The sequence below is a fragment of the Balaenoptera acutorostrata genome, chromosome 3 (assembly GCF_949987535.1).
Source record: "Balaenoptera acutorostrata chromosome 3, mBalAcu1.1, whole genome shotgun sequence".
Classification (NCBI taxonomy): domain Eukaryota; kingdom Metazoa; phylum Chordata; class Mammalia; order Artiodactyla; family Balaenopteridae; genus Balaenoptera; species Balaenoptera acutorostrata.
Window position 1 is genome coordinate 7,021,457 of NC_080066.1, and position 24,420 is coordinate 7,045,876.

General features: G+C 45.0%; 1 protein-coding gene across 1 annotated transcript in view; it reads left to right on the forward strand.

Moving 5' to 3' along the window:
- The first annotated feature begins 4,770 nt into the window (after positions 1-4,770).
- Positions 4,771-24,420, forward strand: part of FAM171A1 (family with sequence similarity 171 member A1) — a 129,807-nt gene continuing 110,157 nt past the window's right edge. The window contains exon 1 of the mRNA XM_057544129.1: positions 4,771-5,156. Within this exon, the coding sequence (XP_057400112.1) occupies positions 5,060-5,156 (97 nt within the window). The 5' untranslated portion in view covers positions 4,771-5,059. The remainder of the gene's footprint in view (positions 5,157-24,420) is intronic.

Consider the following 24,420-nt stretch of genomic DNA (forward strand, 5'->3'; position numbering starts at 1 on the left):
GCACCTATTTTGTGCCAAATATTTTTTCCAGATGCCGGGAATTATGTCAGTGAGTTGGACAAACACTCTGTTCTCATGGAGTTTATATTTTAGTGAGAGTGGCTGAATGACTAAATTAATATTACAATAATATCTAAGCCCGTTGTATTGTTTGAGCAGACATATCCCCTCCTCATCCCCACTTCCATGTTTAAGGGGCCTGTAATGAAGGGCACTGCTGGAGGGAGAGAACCTTCGTTTAAGAATTAAACAGGCATTAAGAGAAATGACCTGGCAGCAGGTAGCTTTGGGTCCAGAGCCTCAAAACTAAGCAGAGAGGAAATGACAAGAAAGGAAAAGAGTAACAAAGTACCACTAGGAAAGAGTTAGCCTGAAATTGACCAGAGATTAGGGGAAGTGAGGCCCTACAGCACAGCAAAGCTTTCCTCCCTGTTCCAGGTACAGAATGAACCACACAACAAGAATTCGATTAGTGTTAATTACCTATTCCATTTTCTTCATTAGCTTCCTGTCTTTTCCCTAACTCTTTTAAGTTTTTGCGCAGCCTAAAAGTTGAGAATTACGTTTTATTTGGCGGACATACTGAGGACTTAAGGCCAGGAGACAGCCTCTCAGATAGCTCTAAGGGACTGTCCCAAAGAGGCAAGAGAGGAGCCAGGACATATAGGAGTTTTTGCAAAAAAAACCCCCCAAAACAAGCAGTTGGAACATCAAAAGATTACTGCTAATTAAAGAAACACCGGACATCTGGAGTTAATGAATTTAGCCCACTTCTGTGTATGGGAAGATGCAAGAGTCTGGACTCACTGAAATCATTCCTTTGATATGCACCTTAACTATCTGGGGCCAGTATCCTGCTTTTCTCCATCCTGAGTCCCCTCAGGGTGCACAGTCTGGGGGTGGCTGCAGTGGCTGAAGCCTTGATGGCTGCAATATCCTTTGTTTACTGATTTGCCAGGTGACATTCTCCGTCCACAGAAGCTGACTTTCCTACTTTCCTCGAGCCCTCCTTGACTCTATGACAGTAATTCCATGGCCAGCAAAGGGTTGAACTGGAAGATTCTCCTTGCTCTAATGGAACAGGCAACCAGATTCTCAGGTAGCCACCAGCCTTTGAATATCCTTCTCAACGGCCAAGACCTATTGATGCATCCCAGAGTCTTCTAGTGACTCCGGGGCATGCAAAGAAGAACAGTCATACAGGGGATCTGACATCACACTGCCAGAGATTCCCTCTTGTAGGCTAATACACATTTGCAACTTCTCATGTGAAGCTGAAAGAAGATCTTGTTGGAAAGTCACATGGATTGATGTGGGTGTGACTCACCAATAGAGGGGAACGTGGGAGTGTTATGGTTAATGGGACACATCAATTCCTTTTCAGTAATTTCTTTACCTTTCTCTTTTGTCTTTTGCAAATGGATGGCCAACAGGTTCTAAAAAAATGCTGAGCCCTTCCAATTTCCACCTCTGGCTACATTTTATCTAAGTTTAATTAAAGCATCAGAAAACAGGAGTTGGAATGTCCATGACACACTTCCTGATCTGTACAAACCTCATACTAAATTTGTTATTCACAGGCAGCTTCTTACTCAGGGGCAGATGAGGGGGAGCAGGGGGGCAGGAGAAGAAAGGGGAGAAGGAAGGACAACGCCTCTTGAAATAAATTCAGACAATTAAAATTCCACCACATGGGCACCAACATCAGGAAAGATTTCAATGGAAGAAATAATCTTGGCCTAAGAAACCTTGACACAGAGCCTCTGACATCAAGGTTTCTGGAAAAACTCAGCCAGGAAAAGTTTTGTATATGGCATCACTGCTTTTGGCAGAGAACTCGAAAATTGAAATGAAATGTACAGGCAGGCAACTTCTAAGCAATTTCAAGTAAGTACAGTCATAATTCATCTTTAGTCAAACAATGTGAGATTTTAATAAGAGCAACAGGAAAAGTTCTAGAAGGAATGAACACTTCTGATTTCCATTGTTCTGCAAACACTCCCTCCGAAGCAGTGATTTATTTCCCCCCCCCCCCACCCCCAGTTACTAAGTGGGAGTCTGGTTTCTGGAACAGGAGAAAAGGTAAACCATATTCTTTTATTCCAGTAGAGAAGGGTGATTATTTAATTCTTACATAATTCTAGGCAGATGATATGCACAGTGCAGTTGTTTATGTGATTTTGCAGAATTTGTGCTTTCTTAGCCTCCCACCCAAGTAGCTGGAGAACATCTACATGGGGAGCCAATGATCATGGGGGCCTCAGCTCTCTTTTTGGCTTTGAGATGGCGCACTGTGCAAAGTATCTAACCTTCTGTTTCATCTGCAAGATGGGATGGGGCTGGTCCTTCCGAGAAACTATTTATACAAGCCTCAGTGTTGCTATCAAGGTATATAAAGTGTTTCTAAACTGCCATGTCATCCACAGAAATTTTGTTACATGCACAATAATAACAACCATTATCTTGAGCACCTACAAGTCCTGATTGTGACCCAAACTTGAATAGACTTATCACTTAGTGTTTATTTAGACTTCTCCCACTCTTAAAAGTTCTAGAACTCTATACTAGAATAGATATAGGACCCCAAATACAATGAACAATGAAGCTTAGGGGGGAAAATGGTATAGAACAAGGTTTTTTGCTTTTTTAAAATTTTATTTTGAATGATAGACTCATAAGAAGTTATAAAAATGGTGCAGAGAGGTCCCTTGCCCCTGCACCCAGCTCCCCCCCCAACCAGCATCCCCCAGTTGTAACATCTTATATAACTATAGCACATTATCAAAACCAGGAAATTGACATTGGCACAATACCATTCATTAGATACTATTAACTGGATTCAGACTTTACTGGGATTAGAACCCGTTTTTAAAACAATGTGGACACAGCTAGTGGTAACCTGAGTCATTTGCATGAGATTTATTCTTGGAGGTAACTTGATATAGGGAATTTGAGTTTGCTGTCATCAGACCCAGATACTATGGGCAACTTATTTGTCACTGAGCCTCAGTTTGTTCACCTGTAAAATAGGAATAATAATACCACCCAAGTAAGTTGTCATGAGGAAATACCTCCAGTCCAATGAAAGTGGCATCTATAATACTAGGAACTCCAAATATAATAGAGTCCTTGGTTCCCTCATGAGACCTGACACTTCAGCGCCCAGGATTCTGTAGGAGTCCCAGGTGCTCTCCCAATAATAACCTGGTTTTCGATTATTCTTGTTATCATTATTATTTTTCTCAGGCTAGTGCTGTCTCTTATCATCAACATCCCTGACAAAGGCATATCCTCAAAAGATATGAAGTGAGAAGTTTCAACTCTGGGTTGGGCTTAATGTCACTTCTCTTAGAAGCAGCCCCCTACCCCAAGAAAGTGATTTGAAAATTTTGGGTCTGCCCTGCTCCAAAAGCCATCCTCCACCAAGCAAGCTAGCTGGCTTGGCCTCTTTGTGCTCCTGGGGGCAGGAACCCAAGCTGGACTTGAGGGCGGACTGACCCGGATGGTCCTCTCTATGCTCCCCTCCCCTGGCTCTGATGTGGACCCTGGAATTACCCTAAGGCTTTGATGCTGGAAGTCAGAGGAGGAGGCATCAGGCAGTCCCTAATTGGGGGTCTTCTTTTCCACCTTCCCGACTACCTGCCACCCTGTACAGGTGCCCAGTTTGCACTAATGGCAGCCTTGGTCCTGAGGGTGCCAGTAACACCCACCGGGGCTTCCCCTCCTCCTGGTTTTATTGTGTCTCACAATGACTTGTCTCTAATAAGCCCACTGGGCAAGCGCCATCCTTCATTCTCTTTTTGGTACAGTGCCTGCCATACCCTAATGCCCAATTATAAAAATACAATAATAACCCTCCTCTGGCCTACCGTTCTGGAGGCAGCACGGGGCCGCTAGTGAGCCTAGAGGATTTCCCCAGATCGGGGGTCCCGGGCAGAGGTCCCAGGGTCCCTGCAGTGCTGGTTGGGAGATGGGGTGGAGAGAGTCAGGGGGACGTGAGGGTTATATGGAGGAAGGTGCACAGACAAGAGGGAGTTAAAGAATGGAAGTTGGTGGGTGGGTACCTCAGCTTCAAGGAAGCCTGAGGTTCTCGCGGAGAGCTTCAACCCTGGCGCCAGGATGATTGTCTTATTCGAACCTTGGCTCTGTCACCCATCAGCTACTTGCTAAGGACAAATTCCTTAACCCTCTCTAGCTTCGATTTTCTCCTCTGTAAATGGGGATAGCAATACCTACCTCTGAGTTCCTATATTATGAAGAGAAAAATGGGAAATAACAAGTACTTAGGGCCTCAATAAGTGTAAATTTCCTCCCCACCATAACCTTCTAGAAACATCCAAGCCCGACACAACCTGGAGATGTTCGCCTGTCAACACTCAGGCGCTGACGGTCGCCTGCGTACGGTGTACCCGGGCTGGGGGATTCTGTTCCCGCCGACCTTCGGCGTTGGGTGTCAGATCTCCCCTGGGGTTCCTGGGTGGATCGGGACAGAAAGAGCTGCAGGACGCCGCGCTCCTGCGCAAACCGAGCGGGGTCGCACAGGGAGACCCCAGGACCTCCTGAGGGCCGTCAGCTAACCTGGGGCGAGGGTTTCGGCCTGAAAGGCAGCTACTGTTTTTCCCAAGAGGCGGGGTAGGGGGGCGGCAGGGCGGTCTGGACGCCAGGGTCGCGTTCACTGCTCCCGGGGGACCGGGGGGCGCGCGGGGCGGACCCGAGGGGGTGGCCGCACGGGCGGGGCACGTGGGCGCGCGGCCGCCAGGTGGCACCACGGCCCGGGGCCTGGGCGCCGCCGCGGGCGGGGCGCGAAGGGGTTAAAGAGGCGGCGGAGGCGCGGCGGCGGCTCTTCGGGGAAACCCACCGGGGCGCGCGGAGGCGGGAGCGGCCGTGGGCTGCGGGGCCCGGCGCCGCGCCGGGCGGGGGCGCGGCCAATCGGGCGGCGGGCCCGGCGCGCGCGGAGCCAGGCGATATGGAGGGAGGCGCGGCGGCCGGCTGCCCCTGACGCGCCGCTCCGAGCCGGTGGTCGGCCAGCCCGCGCCGCCCGGGGCCCTGCGGCGCGGAGATGAGCAGGTCGGCGGCGCTCCTGCTCTGCCTGCTGGGCTGCAACGTCTGGAAGGCGGTGACCAAGACGCTGCGGGAACCCGGCGCCGGAGCCCAAGGTCGGTGCGCGGCGGCGGGCTTTGTGTCGGCCGCGGGCCTGCGGCAGAGGCGGCGGCGGCGGCGGCGGCGGGGCTCCGGGGCCGCATTGTGTCGCCACGGCCGCCCGAGCCCGAGCTGCCGCCACCGGGCCTGCAGCCCCAGCGCCGCGCTCCCGAGGGGGCGGCGCCGCCCGGGGGCGCCGAGATACCCGGGCAGACGCTCCCGGGGGGCCGCGGGCCGCCGGGGTGCGGGTGGCATCAGCTATTGCCGCCTCGCGTGGCCGGTTTGGATGCATCCGAAGGTCCTTTATGCGCGCCGCGGACACGCGGCTCCATCTCCTCCTTCGCCCGGGCGAAAACGGCAGCCTCCGGGTCGCCATCGCCCGCTTCCCACCTCGGGGCTCGGTTCTCGAAGCCCGATCGCGAAGGCTACGCTCGGCCCTTTTGTTGCGGCGGCCGAGGGGGTGGCCGCCGCCCCTGGGGTGCCCCCTGCTCCCCGGGACCCTGAGGTCCGCGGCCGCTGCCAGCCTCCAGCCTGCCGCAGTTTGGGAAAGTTTCGGGGTCTCCTCCCCCTCCCGATCCGACGTCTTTAACAGGCCCTAAGGGCTCTGCTCGGCGGCCCAGGAATCATCCCCGGAAGGGGAGAAAGAATTGGAACTGGGAGGCCCTAGTCAATTAAAAAAAAAAAAATCATTTCCACGGCTGTGTGTCCCCAGCTCAAGGCTTTTGTCTAATCTTTGGCCTCTGCAAATATGCTTTCCAGCCCTGGGAGCAATGTGCTCGCCTCTGAGAATGGCCACGAGCCTGTCTTTTGTTTTCAAAATAAGAATTTATTTGGGGAAGCCCGAAGCTTCCTTTGCACGGGTTTGTGCGGTCTAAATCGAGTGCTTCTCTGTTGCCTGGCTTTTCGAAAGGGTGAGTGAGGCCGCCGTAGATGAACATCTGGCGTTCACACAGGACACCAATGCCGGGCCTCGCTGGGCCTCTCTGGTCTCCCGGGAGGGCTTCCCTGCAGCCCCGGAGACCCTCACCCGCACCCCGACCCCCAGACTCCTTGCCCGCGTCCTTTCCTCGAGGAAAGGTGTGTGTTCTGTGAAGTCCGCCCAGCAGACGGAATGCACGGGGAGCGCTCCCTCCCAGCTCGCTCCATCCTCTTGCTAGGACCCTGCCTTACGCCCTTTTCCATATGCTCGCCCTCTTTCCTTATGGCAAATATTCAGAGCCCAGAGCCCGGGAGTGCCTGGGAGCAGAGAACCCTGGTGGTTTTCCACCTCTCATGTTGAGACAGGGAAGGGAGTTTCTACCCACAGTCGGTTGGGTTTGGTTTGTTACCTACATGTTGAATTCAAGGTTTTCATAGTCATCGCTTGCTGTATCATTTGCTGGCGTCTCTTTCATGCATCGCTTTTTCTATAGCTGTGATGAAACAAGACCATTCTGAATTGTGTATAAATTTAGTAAAGTATATTACGGAAGGGGGAACATTGGCAAGGTGCAGAAAAGACTGTCTCTTCATGTAGGAAATGAATGTTTAGGACATTTAGCTCATCAGTGTTGAATTGTAGCCTCTTTCATTAATCCCCTACTGCTCTTTGAATCAGCTGTTTCAATGAATATGATATTTGTGTTTCAACAAGGCCATTAATTCCAAAGAATGGGTGAATTTTTTGTTTTGCAGTTGGAATAGGGACATGGAAACATTAAGTTTGTGCACTTACAAAATAGGGGAAGGCATAGCCTTAACTGGAACAAAAAAGTCATGAAAAAAACCTACTAGGTCTAGGTCAGACACCGCATTTTGCAGAGAGCTTGCTGCTAAATATCTTATCTGGTAACTAAAGTCTCAGAAATGGAATATTCTGTGCAGTGAGTGAGAAAAAGGCAACCTGTGAGATATTTATGCACAGCTAGGAGTACCTTAGTATATTGTGTGTTTGGAGTGGGAGATCAAGTATCTTGGAATATTTTTGCCTAGGATTACTTCCTTTATTGGGTAGGATGGCTTTTTAAAGAGCTGAGCCCAGGAGCTCTGCCAGAACTCAGGGTCTCACTACCTGGCATCTGGAGTTTGAACTAGTACCGTGTTTTCAGGGAATGGACAATTGCTCCTTTGACGTTAGAAGGTCGCCTTCACCCCCACTGAGTTCTTCCAACCATTTTGACACTTATCTTGTAACATAGTTTTAAAATTCATGTCTTCTCTGCTCTCGGGGATCACATACACAATGAAAACAAATGCAATCTCTGATTTCACTTTTGCATTTTCCGCAGCAGGTTGTAGAGGGTTTTGCACAGAGCTGGTGCTCAGGTTGTGTTGAAAGAAAGAGTAAAGGATTGAAGACAGCTCGTGCATATACTAAAGGGCGCCACGCATACACTTTAAGAAAAAAACTTCATGCTTACCTGCCCGGAAACCTAATTTGTAAGAGTTTTGCTTTTATTGTAGAAACTGTTCCATGAATCGTACTTGGTTTTTTTTTTTTTTTTTGGCTGCGCAGCTTGTGGTATCTTAGTTCCCTGACCAGGGATCAAACCCATGCCCCCTGCAGTGGAAGTGTGGAGTCCTAACCACTGGACCGCCAGGGAAGTCCCTATGAATCATACTTCGATCATGCGTTGTGCTCACATAGATGTTATGCAACAACCAAATTTAGATTAGGAAAAACTACTTGGATACCTCAAACACGCAAATCATAGGCCAGAGCACCTCAATTAGATTCCTAGGCCTAAATGACACCTTCCTTTTTAAATGAATCTTTGTTATGTCAGAGGAAACTAACATCTGCAAAACTTCTCGGCATCACTTTGCTCTTTATATATTCAAGATAAAATTTAAAGTTTGGCTCTTCCCACTGTAGCTGCTTTGAATCAGCAAAGGGATTTCAAAGGCAACAGTTAGCTATCACCATGAGGCTTGGCTTTGCTGGTCATGAATTTGAACCAGCTCCAGCATATGATTGCGTGTTTTTATGAAGTGTTTTCATTTGAGTTGCCCTAAAGTGGTCACAGTATCTAATTTTTTTTCTGGGAGTTTTATAGAAACCGTTATTCACAAGTATCTACTAATTCTGACTTTCTCCACCTCTTACACAACTGTGCGCTAAGACCAGCTTGATAGAAGGGGCCCCTACTTAAAGAGTGGTAAGCTGTGCAGACGTGCTCTATGAGATGTATCCTTGAACTCCAGCACTCTCTTTATGTGCCAGAAGAAAGGTCAGAGCTAGGTTGCTGCTCATTGTCTAACAGTAAAGTATTTTGCAATGATGTGCTATTTTTTTGTTCCTCTCAGAATAGCTACAATCTATCATAACATTTGAGGTGTATGGTTGGCTCTCTCTCTTCTCTGCAAAAGGTCTATTCCTGGCCAAATTCAAATTTCGGTTTTTAGAACATCGTGATCGGTTGAAAGACCAGGAAGGGATGTAAGCTATCAGGAGGACCATCCAACAAGCATGACTTATGCTGACAGTATATTAAGAGCATAACATCTAAATAAAACTCATGGGCTCACATCCTGGGAAACTGCAGGACTTGAACTTGCCAAGACCTCTGGACTTCCTTGCACGCCAGGTGTGGGAATTCTATGCAGAAGCAACAGCAATGTCTAGGGAATTTCTGGCAAAGTCTTTGAGATGAGTTTAAAAATTATTTCTGTATCCTGTTTGTACTTGTCCTGTAATACTTGGTAACTTACAGCTTATTAGCTTAGAAATCTAACCAAAAGAAAGAAAATATTGCGTGGATTTCCGAACTAATAGCTTGCAAATGGAGGTACTTTCTCAGTTTTAATCAAGCCTTCATTTTAAACAAATTACTGATATGTCTGTAAATCTGTTTATTTTCATTATTCTTGGCAAACGCTAATTTAGTAGTTTTATTAAATACTACTTACTAAAAAAGCACACGGAAATAAGTTGGACAGACAACAGACGTGTATAATACTGTATATTGAAGGAAAAATTGAATACAAAAACATTTCAGAAATCTAGTTGGAAGAATTCGCCCTGTGATAACACATATACATCAATAATGCTTTTATAGTTAGATCAAGTTATAGAGAAATCCTGTAAACAAGTCGTTTTCACTTATTTCACCAAATATAACTTCTGGACCTTTAAAGACCACAGTCCTGGCTAAATTATTCAGTTCCAGCAAAAACGGAAGTGAATGTATTTTAAAAGTACTTTTTAAATTAAGCATCAGCACCCTAAATAGACCAATTCATTCTAAGAAGTAATCGTTCTTAAAAATTCTATATTGTGACCCAGTGGTATGCCCTACATTCAGAAAACCATTACGTACTTTTGTAAAGGCAAACTTGTAAATAGGCCACATTTGAGGCAATTAACCACTTTAGAAATGGTTTCATAATGAGTTCCCTTAAAATAAACAGTTGATTCCGCGTATTTAAGGCGACTCCACCTTCCTCCCATCAGGCCTCTGTTTGCCAGCTCCTCTTCCTCTCGGAAAAAAGTGAGGCTGCAAACACTTGCCCATTTTTCTTTCATTTACCCCTTGCAGGATCTATTAGCCCATAGAGATTCCAGTAATTAAACCCTATTACGTGGATGACTCCAACTTTTCTCTCTCTTGCCTTGACCTGGTGTCGTAGCTCTAGTTCCTTCTGTCCAACAAGCTACTGGACGTCTCCATTCAGTGCATGAAGCTGACCTCAAACTCCTCAGCTGCCAGCCTCCTTCTCCAATCCAGCTTACCTTAAGTTCTCTATTAACTAGACTCAAAATCTGGGTGTCCCCTTAGATCCTTTCTCTACCTTATAATCCATACAGTTGGTAATTGTAAGGGTGCATATATAGAGCACATTTATGTAGATGTCTTTAGATCCAGGTGGATGCGTTTATATAGTATCAGAAGGCGCTTCTTGGTCAAGTTTATACTTCTGGTTCTGCAGATGAGGAAACCCAGGCCCAAAGAAGTGAGGGGACCTCAGATAATGGTGTTCTCTAGCCGCACAGACCCTGTGGAAGGTAGAGTCATGGCCCCCAAAGATGTCCATGTCCTAATCTCTGGAACCAGAGAATACAGTAGTGCTTTACATGAGAAGAGGGACTTTGCAGAGCTAATCAAGTTAAGGATCTTCAGATGGGAAGATTATTCGGGATTATAAAAGGGAGGCAGAGGGTCAGAGCCAGAGACGATGAAGATGTTTCACTGCTGGCCATGAAGACAGTGCCAAGGAATGCAGGCGGCCTCTGGACGCTGCAAAAGGCAAGGAAATGGATTCTCCCCTAGGGCTTCCAGAAGGAATGCTGCCTTGCCAACATCTTCACTTTAGCTCCATGATGCTGATTTGGGGCTTCTGACCTCCAGAGCTATAGGATAGTAAATTCATGTTATTTTAAGCCACTGAGTTGTGGTACTTTGCTATGGTAGCAATAGGAAACCAATACAGACACTGACCCCCTAGGACTGTGAGAGGAGATGCACCCATACAGCCAGGGTAATGGTACAGCTTGGACCACTTTGGGGGACCAAGCTGCTGAAGATAACATTTGGAGGCTTTTTGCATCTGTTTAACAAAATTCTGCCTAATTGGAACCCTGTTGGGGGCCCTTGGGGAAAGCCTTAAGGGCCTTCCCACCATCACCACCAAAATAACTATTTTTTTTTCCAGAGGAGCTCAGTGGGCTGTGACTTTTATTTGTAAGCAAGGTGCATCCAATTATCGGTGTTCCTTCTAGCGCTGGGATTACTCACACCTGCAGGGAGAAGCGGTAGCCTCTTTTAGAAATTTGGCTTCCTTTTAAACTTGGCTCTAATCTTTGTCGAAACATACCTATCGGTAACTAAATGAGGTAAAAGAAAGTTACGACTGAATGTCACCATCGGCCCCCGAAGCCATCGTATAATAAAATGATAGGGGACCCCTAACGTGGAACGGCCTCCCAGTGTCGTCTCAGAGGTTCAGCACATCCCCTTGATGTTTCTCTGTCTCTCTTGGGCCGGTGAGCCCCACCAACTCGGGGGCCTGGGACCACGGGAACCATTAAGGATGCCCCCCACAGGGAAGGGGGATGGGATGAATTGGGAGATTGGGATTGACATATACATACTACTATATATAAAATGGATAATTAATGAGAACCTACTGTATAGCTCAGGGAACTCTAATGCTCTGTGGTGACCTAAATGGGAAGGAAATCCAAGAAGAGGGGATATATGTATATGTACAGCTTATTCACTTTGCTGTACAGTAGAAACTAACACAACGTTGTAAAGCAGCTAGACTCCAATAAAATTAATTAAAAAAAAAAAAAAAGACGCCTCCTGCAGGTGGAGGACAGAGCAGTATGGAAACACCCGAATAATCCTCGACACTGCCCCGATTGCAGAATGCAGGAAGAGGGACACTGCGTGGTCTCCTGCAGTTACTATCCCGCTAGGAGCAAAAGACTAACGTTCAGCGTAGCCCAGAGAAGGGAGCCACCACTGCGGGGGTCGCTGGTGACATGGTGGAGTGATGTGGGGACGGGAGAAGGGGAAGGATAATGAAGTGTCTCCTCCTGAGGAGCAGACCCAAGAATGGACAGAAGCTTGAACCGTCTCGATTTCAGGGCTTTAGCCTAAAGGTAAACAAAGATTGGAGAAAGGGAGAGAATGACTCCCTTATTTGCAGGCCGAAGACCTTGCCTCGTGTTAAGGCATCATTCTTGCCTTCCCCTCCCATCTCATCAACATTCCTTCACTCATCTCTCTTCATTTTCCCTCCCAGGTACTTGTGCAAAGCAGCGTGTCTTTCTCCCTCTGTTTCAGTCTGTTCTTTCAACCTAGGCTCTCTCCACGTGGCCCTCGTCAAACACCATTTTAATTCATGTTTCTCTCCTAAAGAGACACGTTAACTCTTTTCCCATTGCCCAAAGTATGGCGTCTAAATTATGACGTCTGGCCTTTCCTCACGTGCCTGTTCCAGCTTTAGCTCCGTTCTTCGCCGGGTGAAAATCATCCCCTCCGGCTAGAATGTTCCATCATTGTCCCCTGGGTGATGGTTGTACATCCTCACTTCCCTTCACTCACAGCCATGCTCCCCTTTTCTATTCTTAAAATCCTAAATGGGAAATGTCTACTGTATGAAGACAGTATGCTAAACACTTGTTAGACAGAAACAGGGTGCTGTGGAGGAGACAGTATATTTTGGGGTAAGCTTGATTCTTTAGGGGTGCTTACTTTTTCACATTTTACAACCCAATTGAAGAAGAGATGGAAAAATAAATTAAGAAGGACATCACCAGGGTACTTGAATGTAATTAGGCAAGAATCTCTTGCGTAACATGAAACCATTAACAGTTGCATGACTAAAATCCAGCTGTAAGTTGTCTATGATGTTTATTTCTAGAAATTTCGAGGATTTGTCCACAGTAGGCCACAGGAAGTTGTGTTTGAGAGAGCACAAGCACACAGAACGTCACTTAGTGTTCCTCAAAGTTGTACGTTACGTAAGACACGTCATTTTGGTGATTAGCTATTGAAGCAGGGACAGCATTGGTTGGACAGTGTTGGTGCTGTAGTGATTCCCAGTATCAGCCGAAGCTCTGAATAACAATTGCAGAAACAATTAGGTAAAACTCACAGTACTTACAAAGGGTGGGGTGGTAAGATGATCAAATGTGGATTTAATATGTTCAAATAGTTTGAGCCCTTAACTGAAGCTTAACTTTATATAAAACATATAAACATACGCAAACATGAGAACTGGCAAGATCTTTTGGGATTGTGGGAAGTAGCCAGTGGTGTTGGAAAAGCTGGCTTAGGAGAAATTAACTTGGAAGTGAGTACTGAGTTTGTAAAAGATTGGTTTGTTTCTTATTTGTTTTGTTTTGAGCTGTACCCCACAGAGATAGAGAAGCCTGAGTGTAATGAGAAGAGACAACCATGTCCAAGTCAAATGAACATTTCATTTGCCTAGACTTCTTAGAGCTCAGAATTCGAATAGAAAAATTATTGAATTCATGTTGAAGGAAAGATTTTTAATGTAATTTTGACAGAGCTGAACTAAAGACATAAACGCTTTGATGAAAGCTAGCCTCAATCCATAAGGTGAATCACATTAGTAAGACCTCTGATTTCAAACCAGTAACTAGTAGCAGTCTCATGGATGACTTTATACTGGTTGTAGTCGAGTGTGGTTTTGCTTTGTTTCCTCAGCCCCACAATTAGCGCTTAGATCTCTCCTCTTAAGAGAGAAGGGTCAACAACAAGCATTTGTTAATGGAAATCTGTCTTAACAGAATTAAAGCACATGTAACTTGGGTCTCAATATTTTATTATTAACAACATTCTATTTATTTGCCTATTCTTAATTTGTTTGATTATTTATAATTTATAGTTGATTTCTAATAATATTTTATTAATGATTTGGATGAGTACATTGCAGGGATATTGATCATACTTTCTTATGAAATAAAGACTGAAAGGGGGTGTCTCAGTCCACCCAAGCAGCTGTAACAGAATACCGTAGACTGGTTGGCTTATAAACAGCAGCAGTTTATTTCTCACAGTTTGGGAGGCTGGGAAGTCCAAGATCAAGGTGTTTGCAGATGCGCTGCCTGGTGAGAGCCCACTTCTGATTCGTAGATGGCCATCTTTTTGCTGTGTCCTCACATAGCAGAACAGGTGAGGGAGCTCTCTGAGATCTCTTCTTAATCAGGGCACTAATCCCATTCATGAGGTCCCCACCCTCATGATGTAATCACCTCCCAAAGGCCCCATCTTCAGATACCATCACATTAGGGATTAGGTTTCAACATATGAATTTGCGGGGGACACAGACATTCAGTCTATGGCAGGGGGCTTGCAAGATTGAGATCCAAAACAAAACAAACCAACCTCTCCCCAGGCAGTAACTATGAGTTAAAGATTAAAAAATTGCAGAATAGAAAGGAAGACTTTTTTTTTTTTTAATCAATGGGGAAAAGACTTAGATCTTCAAGTGACTATAAGATTAGTCAAGTAAAAAGTGAGTAGAAAGTATGACTGGTTATCAAAACTGCCTGGGTGATCTTGGGCTGCCTTGAATTTGTGGTTTCTAGAAGGCGGATTAGGATATAAGCCTGCCGTGTCATGTGCTGGTCTCACCATACTTGGAGGACTGTATTTGGTCCTAGATGCCAGATTTAAGCTTTCTGTTGACCCTCCAGAACACGTTCCAAGGAGAGCTTGAAATCGGGTCGCTTGGCTTCATATGCTGTGGTTTCCATATCATGTGGTCACCTGTCCATAATGTTAGCAAGTGCTGGGCTGGACCAGAGGCCCCTATGTTCACACAGTCCTCCAACAGAACCTTATCCTTATTGGTCATCACAGGCTCAGCCCCGGAATAGCTGAACCAAGTTCATCAGATGGAGGAACTCCAGGCATTTCATTGTTGTTCTTAAAAGCAGAGCAGCTAAGAGGGTAGCCTCAAAGCCTTGTTTGTGAAAGACGGTCCAGTCCCAGAGAGTATTTGGTCTAAAAAAAAATAAAGATACCAGAAGACCTGTTGGGGAACCTCAGATTTTTTTTTTTAATTAATTAATTAATTTATTTATGGCTGTGTTGGGTCTTCGTTTCTGTGCGAGGGCTTTCTCCAGTTGTGGCAAGCGGGGGCCACTCTTCATCGCGGTGCGCGGGCCTCTCACTGTCGCGACCTCTCTTGTTGCGGAGCACAGGCTCCAGACGCGCAGGCTCAGTAGTTGTGGCTCACGGGCCCAGCTGCTCTGTGGCATGTGGGATCTTCCCAGACCAGGGCTCGAACTCGTGTCCCCTGCATTAGCAGGCAGACTCTCAACCACTGCGCCACCAGGGAAGCCCGAACCTCAGATATTTTAAGGGCCATTGCATTTGTTTTCTACGGCTGCCTTCACAGATTATCCCAAATCAGCGACATAAAGCAGCACCATTATTATCCCCCAGTTTCCGTGGGTGGGAAGTGTGGGCACAGCTCAGCTCAGCTGAGTCTCTGCTTAAGGCATCACAAGGCCAAAATCAAAGCATCAGCAGGGCCGTGGTCCTTCTTGGAGGCTCCGGGGAAGAATTTGCTTCCAAACTCAGTCAAGTTGTCGTCAGAATTCAGTTCCTCGCAAACAGAGAGCCGAGGTCCCTGTTTCTTGGCTGGCTGACAGCCGTGAGCCTTTCTTGGTTCCTTAAGGCCACCTGTATCCTTGTCACCTTGCTCCTTCCACTGCAGCATGTGGAGTCCTGCTCACAGGTCATGTCTCTCTGATTTCTCCTTCTGCCCCGTCTCTCTGCCCACAACCAGAGAAAGTTCTCTGCTTTTAAGGGCTCATATGATTAGGTTGGGCCCACCGGATAATCGAGGACAGTCTCCCTGTCTTCCAGTCCGTAGCCCTCATCACCTCTGCAGTCCTTTTTGCTGTCAGTGTGACATATTCGAAAGTTCCCGGTGAGGGCGGGGACGGCTTTGGGCATCTCATCCTGCCTGCATCAGCTGCAGTGTAAAGATGGGTCATGGCGTCTGCAGTGGATAGGGTGGGTGGGAGGGAGGCAGATTTCCCGGCCGCTGGAGATGCCGAGGGGAGCCTGGAGGAAGACGACTGCGGGTGTTCTCTCTAAGTCTCAAGAAGGGTCTTGGACGAGAGACTTCTCCCCCTTCCTGCCCTGAGACTGTAGGACCCTAAACTCTGTGGACTAAGCTCTATCTAAACCCTGGAGACAGCTTATGCAGTGCCAAATTCTATATTTAAAGTGGTCCTGAGTTTTGTTATTTTGAACCTGAGAACCTAGAAGTGACGTTCCTTTTGATACCTAAGGTTTACTACATTCTTTGAATGATCAATATTTGCAATATCTCTCTTATACTTCATGTTAAATCAGTGTAATACTCACAGGCAGTCTCAGCTTCACTCACTTAGACATAAAAAAGTCATCAGGATGATTAGCTAACAGGTACTTGGCGCTGATTACCTGCCAGGCATGATGCTGAGCACTTTGATGGATTATCTTTTTAAAAAAAAATTTTTTTTATAATTTATTTTTATTTTTTATTTTTTTATTCTTGGCTGCGTTGGGTCTTTGTTGCTGTGCTAGGGCTTTCTCTAGTTGCGGCGAGGAGGGGCAGCTCTTCGTCGCGGTGCACAGGCTTCTCATTGCGGTGGTTTCTCTTGCGGTAGAGCATGGGCTCTAGGCGTGTGGGCTTCAGTAGTTGTGGCACGCGGGCTCAGTAGTTGTGGCTCGCGGGCTCTAGAGCATAGGCTCAGTAGTTGTGGCGCACGGGCCTAGTTGCTCTGCGGCATGTGGGATCTTCCCGGACCAGGGCTCGAACCCGTGTCCCCTGCATTGGCAGGTGGATTCTTAACCACTGTGCCAACAGGGAAGTCCCTTGATGGATTATCTTAATTTAATCTGCACATCAATCCTGCAAGCTGTAAATATCAGTCTCGTTTTATAGAAGAGGAATGTGAGGCACAAAGGAGTTAAACCGTTTACCCAGAGTCACACAGTGAATGACACAGTCCACTGTGCAACACTGGGCAGCCTGGCCTTCACCCTCACACCGGGCTGCTTTCTGACATGGAGGATTAAATTAGAATTTCACGCAATTTTGATCCTCATGGCATTTTACCAGTAATAAGGGGGCTCTGGATGGTCCTGTTTGTTTTTATGGAGAAAGACAAAATACCTGCTGTGTGGTCCCTGTTGGCCTTTGAGCCCTGGAAAGCCACCCTGAACAGACACTTCCAAGCATCTCCTAAGAGCATCTCCTGGGCTTGGTGGCGTGTGGGATGCACGTGTGTAGCCGCTGTAAGGGGCTCTCACTAGTAACTCTCATGATTTCCTGAGGGAGGACCAGCCAAGCAGGGCGGGAGTTGGGGTTACACCCAGCTGGGCCTGGGAGAATCTTCTGGTTTGTGTTCAGAGACCATTAGTATTTGGCCAACTGTTTATGTAACAAGAGAAACCTGTTAGAACCCAGCAATTGGACAGTCAGGGGTAGGGAAGGATGTGATTATTTTCGAAACAGCCCTTCATGTATGTTTGGATTGCACAGATGCCCTTGTTCTCCTTAGGCATCAACTAGGGGCTTCATTCACTCCAAAGTAGGTGTGAAATACAGTGTTTATTTGATATTTGAACCTACTTGCAAAAGTTTAATCTTTTTCACTCTTGACAAAAAGCTTCTTAGTTCCTCTTTGCTTATATAATGATCCTGAAAATAGAATTTTAAATGATGCCATTATGGGACTATAATAGATTTTTTCCATCTTATTTCGTGAAAACGTTTGGCCGTGAAAAAAATTGAAAGAATTTACAGGGAATACCCCATGCAGGCCACTGAGATTCTACAATTAACATTTTACTATAGTTGCTTTATTACTTATCCATCAATTCATTCATTCTTCTATCCATCCATTAATCCATCTTATTTTTCAGTGAAATTTAAAGCACGTATCAGGTATCAGTTCCCTTTCTTCCTAATACTGCAGCATGGGTATCATTAATTAGTGTTCAATATTTGTTTGAGTTCTTTCTCATAGGAAAATTTACGTACAAGGAAATACCCAAATCTTAAGTGTTGACCTGTGCATTCGCCTATGCAACCCCAAATCCCATTATGATACACAATATCATTCCAGAAAGTTCCCTCATGCCCCTCTTAGTAAGTCCCTGCCCCTACCCTTTAGGGGAAACCACTGTTGTGATTTTTTCCACCATAGATTACTTTCTTGCCTGTTTCGAACTTCCTATAAATAGAATCATACGGTATGGACCCTGGCTTCTTTTGTTCACCATAACATTTTTGTCAGATCCATCCATTTATTGCTTGTACCAATGGATTGCTTATTTTTATTGCTGAATAATATTACACTGGAGGAATATTCTGCGGTGTGTTCATCCGTTCTTCTATTGAGAAACACACAAGTTGTTTCTGGTTTGTGGCTATTATAAATAGAGTTGCTGGGAACATTTTATACAGTTGTTCTATGGACGTATGTTTTCATTGCTCTTGGGAAAATATCTAGGAGCAGAATCGCTGAGTTATAGGATAGGTGAATGTTTAGTTTCAAAGGGAACCACTAGGCCTTTTTTCCAAATCGGTTGTGTCTTTCTATACGCCCATCAAAAAAACATGTGAGAATTTTTATTGCTCCATACTCTCACCAACACTTGGTAGTGGTGGTCTTTTTAATTTTAGCCGTTTTGGTGGGCAGATTTACATATATTAGACAGATAGATAGATAGATAAAAGACAGCTAGATGGTAGGTAGATAGATAAATAGATGATAGACAGATAATAGAAAGACAGACAATGTAGTGCATACATTTCATTTTCCAGCTGTAATGGCTTTAGTTTTTGAAGAGTATTGGAGCACTTTTAGAAATCAAAATTAAGGTTTCACCATTATGTTTATGTTTATTTTCAACAGTTTTTAATGTGGACTTTTATTTCTCTTTGATATTTTATTAAAGTCTATCACATGACCAGATTAGCTCCTCAATGAGTATCCCATCTGATTATGTAGAACCAGTTGATTACATATCAACCAGATAAGGCATGGTGCGTGCTCGTGTGTGTGTGTGTGTGTCAGGGTAGAGAAGGAATAGGAAAGAAAAAGAAAACAAAAATAACCCTTCCAGAGTTTATTATTTGCATCCTACCAGTGCAAAATTAGAGGTTATATAGGGCTGTTTCAGTGCCTGTTCTCCTCTTTAAAAGAAACCTGAACAGGGACTTCCCTGGTGGCACAGTGGTTAAGAATCCACCTGCCAGTGCAAGGGACACGGGTACGAGCCCTGGTCCAGGAAGATCCCACATGCCGCGGAGCAACTAAGCCCGTGCGCTACAACTGCTGAGCCTATGCTCTAGAGCACGTGAGCCACAACTACTAAGCCTGCGTGCTTCAACTCCTGAAGCCCACATGCCTAGAGCCTGTGCTCCACAGCAAGAGAAGCCACTGCAATGAGAAGCCTGTGCCCCACAATGAAGAGTAGCCTCCTCTCGCCACAACTAGAGAAAGCCCACGCACAGCAATGAAGACCCAACACAGCCAAAAATAAAATAATTAATTAATTAAAAAAAAAAAACTAAACATGTCAGTTGGAAGGTGCAAGAGTCGATACACCCTAGCAAGTACCAGGATCTCTTAATGACTAAGCAGCTTCTAGAAGTTACTTGGGACACTTCATTAACCCTTTTGAGTCATGCGTATATTGATTCAATTCCTCATAGTCTAATAGTCTTTTTTAAAGTTAAGATAATAATAAAGTTCTAAACATATCTATTCACAGAAGTCAGATATTTTGAATCAGACTTGAGCATACCAAGAGATGACCTGCTGTAAAAAGTGAAATTTCTTGAGATTTAAAATCACCCCTAAAGACTGGGTATATCATTTGGAAATTGAGACCAGATAGGATTGTCCCCTTATTTCCTCGGCTTGTGCCGTTAACCTATAGAAATGTACATTGGGTGTTGCAGATGCATGTGCATGTCTGCATGTAGATTTCACAGAACGAGCCATTCCAGAAATCCTCACTGGGATTCGGGAAAAAGTGGGTGCTTGAGTCAGGTCCTCTTTTTTCAGTTCTGTTTCTTCCCTCATATGGCCTTTCCTAACTTTTAGTCTATTTCAGAGCTGCCTGCTTTTTTTTAGAAGCTGTATCCATGCTAAGAACAGTGACACCTGTGTACGGTTTCCCTGCTCTATATACTGTTGGTACTTTCAGCGAAGGTACTTTCCCCAAGTCCTTTGTCTGACTTCTTTGGACTTCTACCCAGAGAGACAGATTTAGTGGCATAAATAGCCTTTCTGTTGTTTATATTAAAATAGAGATTTTATAAAAGGAAAGGATTTTTTCCGAACTTAGAACATTTTCTTGCTGTGATGCTCACGAGATAGGAGTGTTCAGTCTGACGCCTGAATGTGGACCCTCAGAGCCCTGCATTTGTTTGGTGTTTAATGTGATAGAAAAATCATCCTCTGAGAGTTGCTGGTCGCTCTATTATTGTGTCAGTGTTTTTTGATATTAAGAAAGTCTGTGATTATTCCGAGTTAGGAAAACAGAATAGCATTAGATCCATATACGTCTGTTATTCTAAATATTGTAATACAAAAGGGCAGTGCTTCTTGAGGATGGCATGAAAGAAGTTACTTGTGTTTCACGTCATTTGATTATTTAAAATATTCCCATCTAATCAGAGGTTGAAGGAGATTGGTTTTTATTTATTTCTTTATTTTTGGCTGTGTTGGGTCTTCGGTTCGTGCGAGGGCCCTCTCTAGTTACGGCAAGTGGGGGCCACTCTTCATCGCGGTGCGGGGACCGCTCTTCATCGCGGTGCGCGGGCCTCTCACCATCGCGGCCCCTCCCATTGCGGGGCACAGGCTCCAGACGTGCAGGCTCAGTAGTTGTGGCTCACGGGCCCAGCTGCTCCGCGGCATGTGGGATCCTCCCAGACCAGGGCTCGAACCCGTGTCCCCTGCATTAGCAGGCAGACTCTCAACCACTGCGCCACCAGGGAAGCCCAGGAGATTTGTTTTTAGATGCCTCCTTTAGAACAAGGTTTTTCACTTTTTGCTCAGCTGATAAGTTTCTCTCTTTGTTACCTACCATCTGCTAGACGTGTTTGTGAGTATGTGATAAAGCATATGGGAAAGGGATAGAGAAGTTAATGCAGTCGACTGGTGAGTGTGGAGGACACAGTGTCTGCAGTCTGGTCAAGTTTACAGCCCATCTGCTGGAGCACAGGGAGCCCTTTTAAAATATGGCTCTGCTCTCCAGGCAGAGTACCTGCAGGATTGTCCCAATGTTACTAGTATGGCCACAGCAAAATTAGGTCTCCTTCCTAAACAACTTCCCTTGGCAGATACTCCTATGGACACATTTTTTCCTTTCCTATAAACTTAAAGACTGCCTAGTGAAATTAAACTCAGAAAGTGATCCTTTTAGCTCACTCACCTCTGGGCAGAGCAGACTGTTAAAAAGGCTTTTAATGCACAAGTTGTATTTTCCTTAGAACTGATTCTTGTGCTCTAACTTAGGTTTTTAGTTGAAGTTAAAATTGATAAAAATGCTCCTATTATGAACTTTCTCCCCTACTGTTTGAACCAGTTTTTTTAAACTATCTTGATAAACCTCATTTGCCTTTTTAAATTTAAAGATAGAATCATTGCCTATAATGATGGTTCTTTGAGTGTCTTGATGGAAATCTATTAGATGTCACGTTAAATATTAAACTTATGCATTCCAAGTCAATACATGTTAAAATACTATATAAATGCTAAGTAAATATGAGAAAGGAGTTATCAGCTCTTAGACCAGGGCTGTTGTTTATGTGTACTCGTTAGATAACATTTTGTTAATTAGGTGGGGCTATTCCCTGCTCCCATCTTCCCATTTCTAAATTCAGAATCCCTAGGGAGATGTTTACCTTAGAGAATGTTCTGGAAAGATTTGAAGTTAGATGCTTCCTCACCTTATCTTCCTGTTAGCTGCTTCATGGCTGATTAGCCATTCTTTATATACTCTTCCCCTTACCTGTCTACACACCCATCTGTCTGCCCACCCACCTATCCATCCATCCATCCATCCATCCACCCATCCACCCATCCACCCATTCACCCATCCATCCATCCATCTATCAACCCACCTATCTATCCATCTACCCATCTTTATACCCACCCATCTGTTCATCCACCCATCCAACAAAGAGTCTGCTTGCCTTACCTTTCACCACCAAAACATTGATGTAATTATCTTAAATTTATAGGATCCATTAGATTTTCAAGTGCTTTCAGAGCCATTATCTGTTTTGTTCCTCATAATCCTGAGAGGTATTTGGGAGAGGGATTATTCCTTTTTATACATGAGAAGCAATGTGGCTTGCAGTCATGTGCTGGTACAGCGTGGAGGTGGAGGTCCCACCCCCACCCTCCTCTGCTCTCCTCTTAGCGTGTCTCTCAGTTGTTCTAGGGATTCACACTCACTGTTTCTGAGATAATTTTCAAAGATAATTAAGACCCAGCCCCTCTTTTCAGGAACTCAAGCTCCCATGAGGGGAAAGCATAGATAAGCAAAAAGCGAAGCGTGCAGGGTTGCAGGGGAGGGAATGACTGGCTGGGCTGCCGGAGAGGCTTTCCCAGGGAAGAGGCTTTGGAGCCGGGGTTTAAGGCTAAGAACTAATCCTGTAGAGAAGGTTGGGAGGGAGGCACCCCCAGGGCCACACCCCCATCCCTGTGAATCGTAGCTCTTGGGGGGACATAAGAATAATGACATCACCCGCAACCAAGTCTTCTGAGTTTATTGATAAAGCATTGGAAAAAGAGCTGTTTTTTTTCTTTTGTTGGAAAAAGTATCAGTGGAGTTGCTGAATTTGCTAATAAACTCATGTCTCATCCCACAGGGCATATTGAGTAGTGGGTGTTATTCTTAAGTCTGTGAACGGGTTGCCACTCCTATCTGTCTTCCTCTCCCCAGTTATTATAAAACCTCTTTTCCCATCTATTCTGCTTGGTTGGTTAATCTTCAACCACATAGTCCAACATCAAAGGCTCTGGCTTTTGCAGCATAACTTTCTGTAACCCGAGCCTCCTACGCTAATCACGTGTAATTTATTTAGAAGGCAGTTACGCGTCTTTGTTCCCCGTCTCCTTTCCTTTTTTTCCCCATTCTTATTCTTGCTTTTTTAGTTGAGTTAAGAGAAAGTATCCACATCACAGCAACCAAAAGGGTACAGAAAGGTCAGCCTCCTTAAAGTCAATTTCAGCAGCAGCAGGAGGAGACTTTGGTGTTTTTTTGTTGTTGTTTTAAATTTTTTAATTTTATATTGGAGTATAGTTGATTTACAATTTTGTGTTAGTCTCAGGTGTACAGCAAAATGAGTTAGTTATACATATATTTATTCTTTTTCAGATTCTTTTCCCACATAGGTTATTTCATTTATTTATTTATTGGCTGCGTCAGGTCTTGGTTGCAGCGTGCAGGCTCTTCATTGCGGTGAGGGGGCTTCTCTCTTGTTGTGGCATGCAGGTTCCAGAGCGTGAGGGCTCTGTAGTTACGGCGCGTGGGCTTTGTTGCCCCTCGGCGTGTGGGATCTTGGTTCCCCGACCAGGGATCAAACCAGCATCCCCTGCATTGCAAGAAGGATTCTTAACCACTGGACCACCAGAGAAGACCCCATATAGGTTATTACTGAGTATTGAGTAGAGTTCCCTGTGCTATACAGTAGGTCTTTGTTTATTATCTATTTTATATATCGTAGTGTGTACATGTTAATCCCAAGCTCCTAATTTATCCTTCCCTGATAAGCTTTCCCCTTTGGTAACCATGTTTTCTAAATCTGTGAGTCTGTTTCTGTTTTGTAAATAAGTTCATTTGTATCATTTTTTTAGATTCCTCATATAAGTGATTATGATATTTGTCTTTGTCTGTCTGACTTCACTTAGTATGATATTCTCTTGGTGCATCTGTGCAAATGGCATTATTTCATCCTTTTTTATGGTTGAGTAGTATTCCATTGTATATTTGTACCAGATCTTATTTATCCATTCATCCTAAGTGTTGATGGACACTTAGGTTGCTTCCATGTCTTGGCTATTGTAAATAGTGCTGCAATGAACATTAGGATGCATGTATCTTTTCGAATTACAGTTTTCCCTGGATATATGCCCAGGAGTGGGATTGCAGGATCGTGTGGTAGCTTTATTTTTAGTTTTTTACAGAACATCCATACCGTTCTCCATAGTGGCCGTACCAATTTACATTCCCACCAACAGTGTAGGAGGATTATCTTTTCTCTACACCCTCGCCAGCATTTATTGTTTGTAGACTTTTGGACGGTGGCCATTCTGACCAGTGTGAGGTGATACCTCATTGTAGTTTTGATTTGCATTTCTCTAATAGTTAGTGATGTGGAGCATCTTTTCATGTGCTTTTTGGCCATCTGTATGTCTTCTTTGGAGAAATGTCTATTTAGATCTTCTGCCCATTTTTTTTGATTGGGCTGTTTGCTTTTTTTGTTATTGAGCTGCATGCACTGTTTGTATATTTTGGAGATGAATCCCATTGTTGAAAATAACCACTTACGCCTAGATCTTAGTTTGTATAAGAGTTATTGAACGCGCTATGTTTATCTTTCCAAGTCCAGAAGTGATCGAGATAAAGGAGCTGATGGTAACTATTGTAGTGATGGGGTGGGAGCGATTTAGTTCCCAGAGGAAAAGGCCCCTCTGGTGGTCCTCGTGGGAGCAATGCGGAGACCTGTCAGTGTAGGGAACGGCTGCTTGGGAATCAGGAGGTCCCTTGAATTCCCTCACTTTTGCAGGAATTGAAA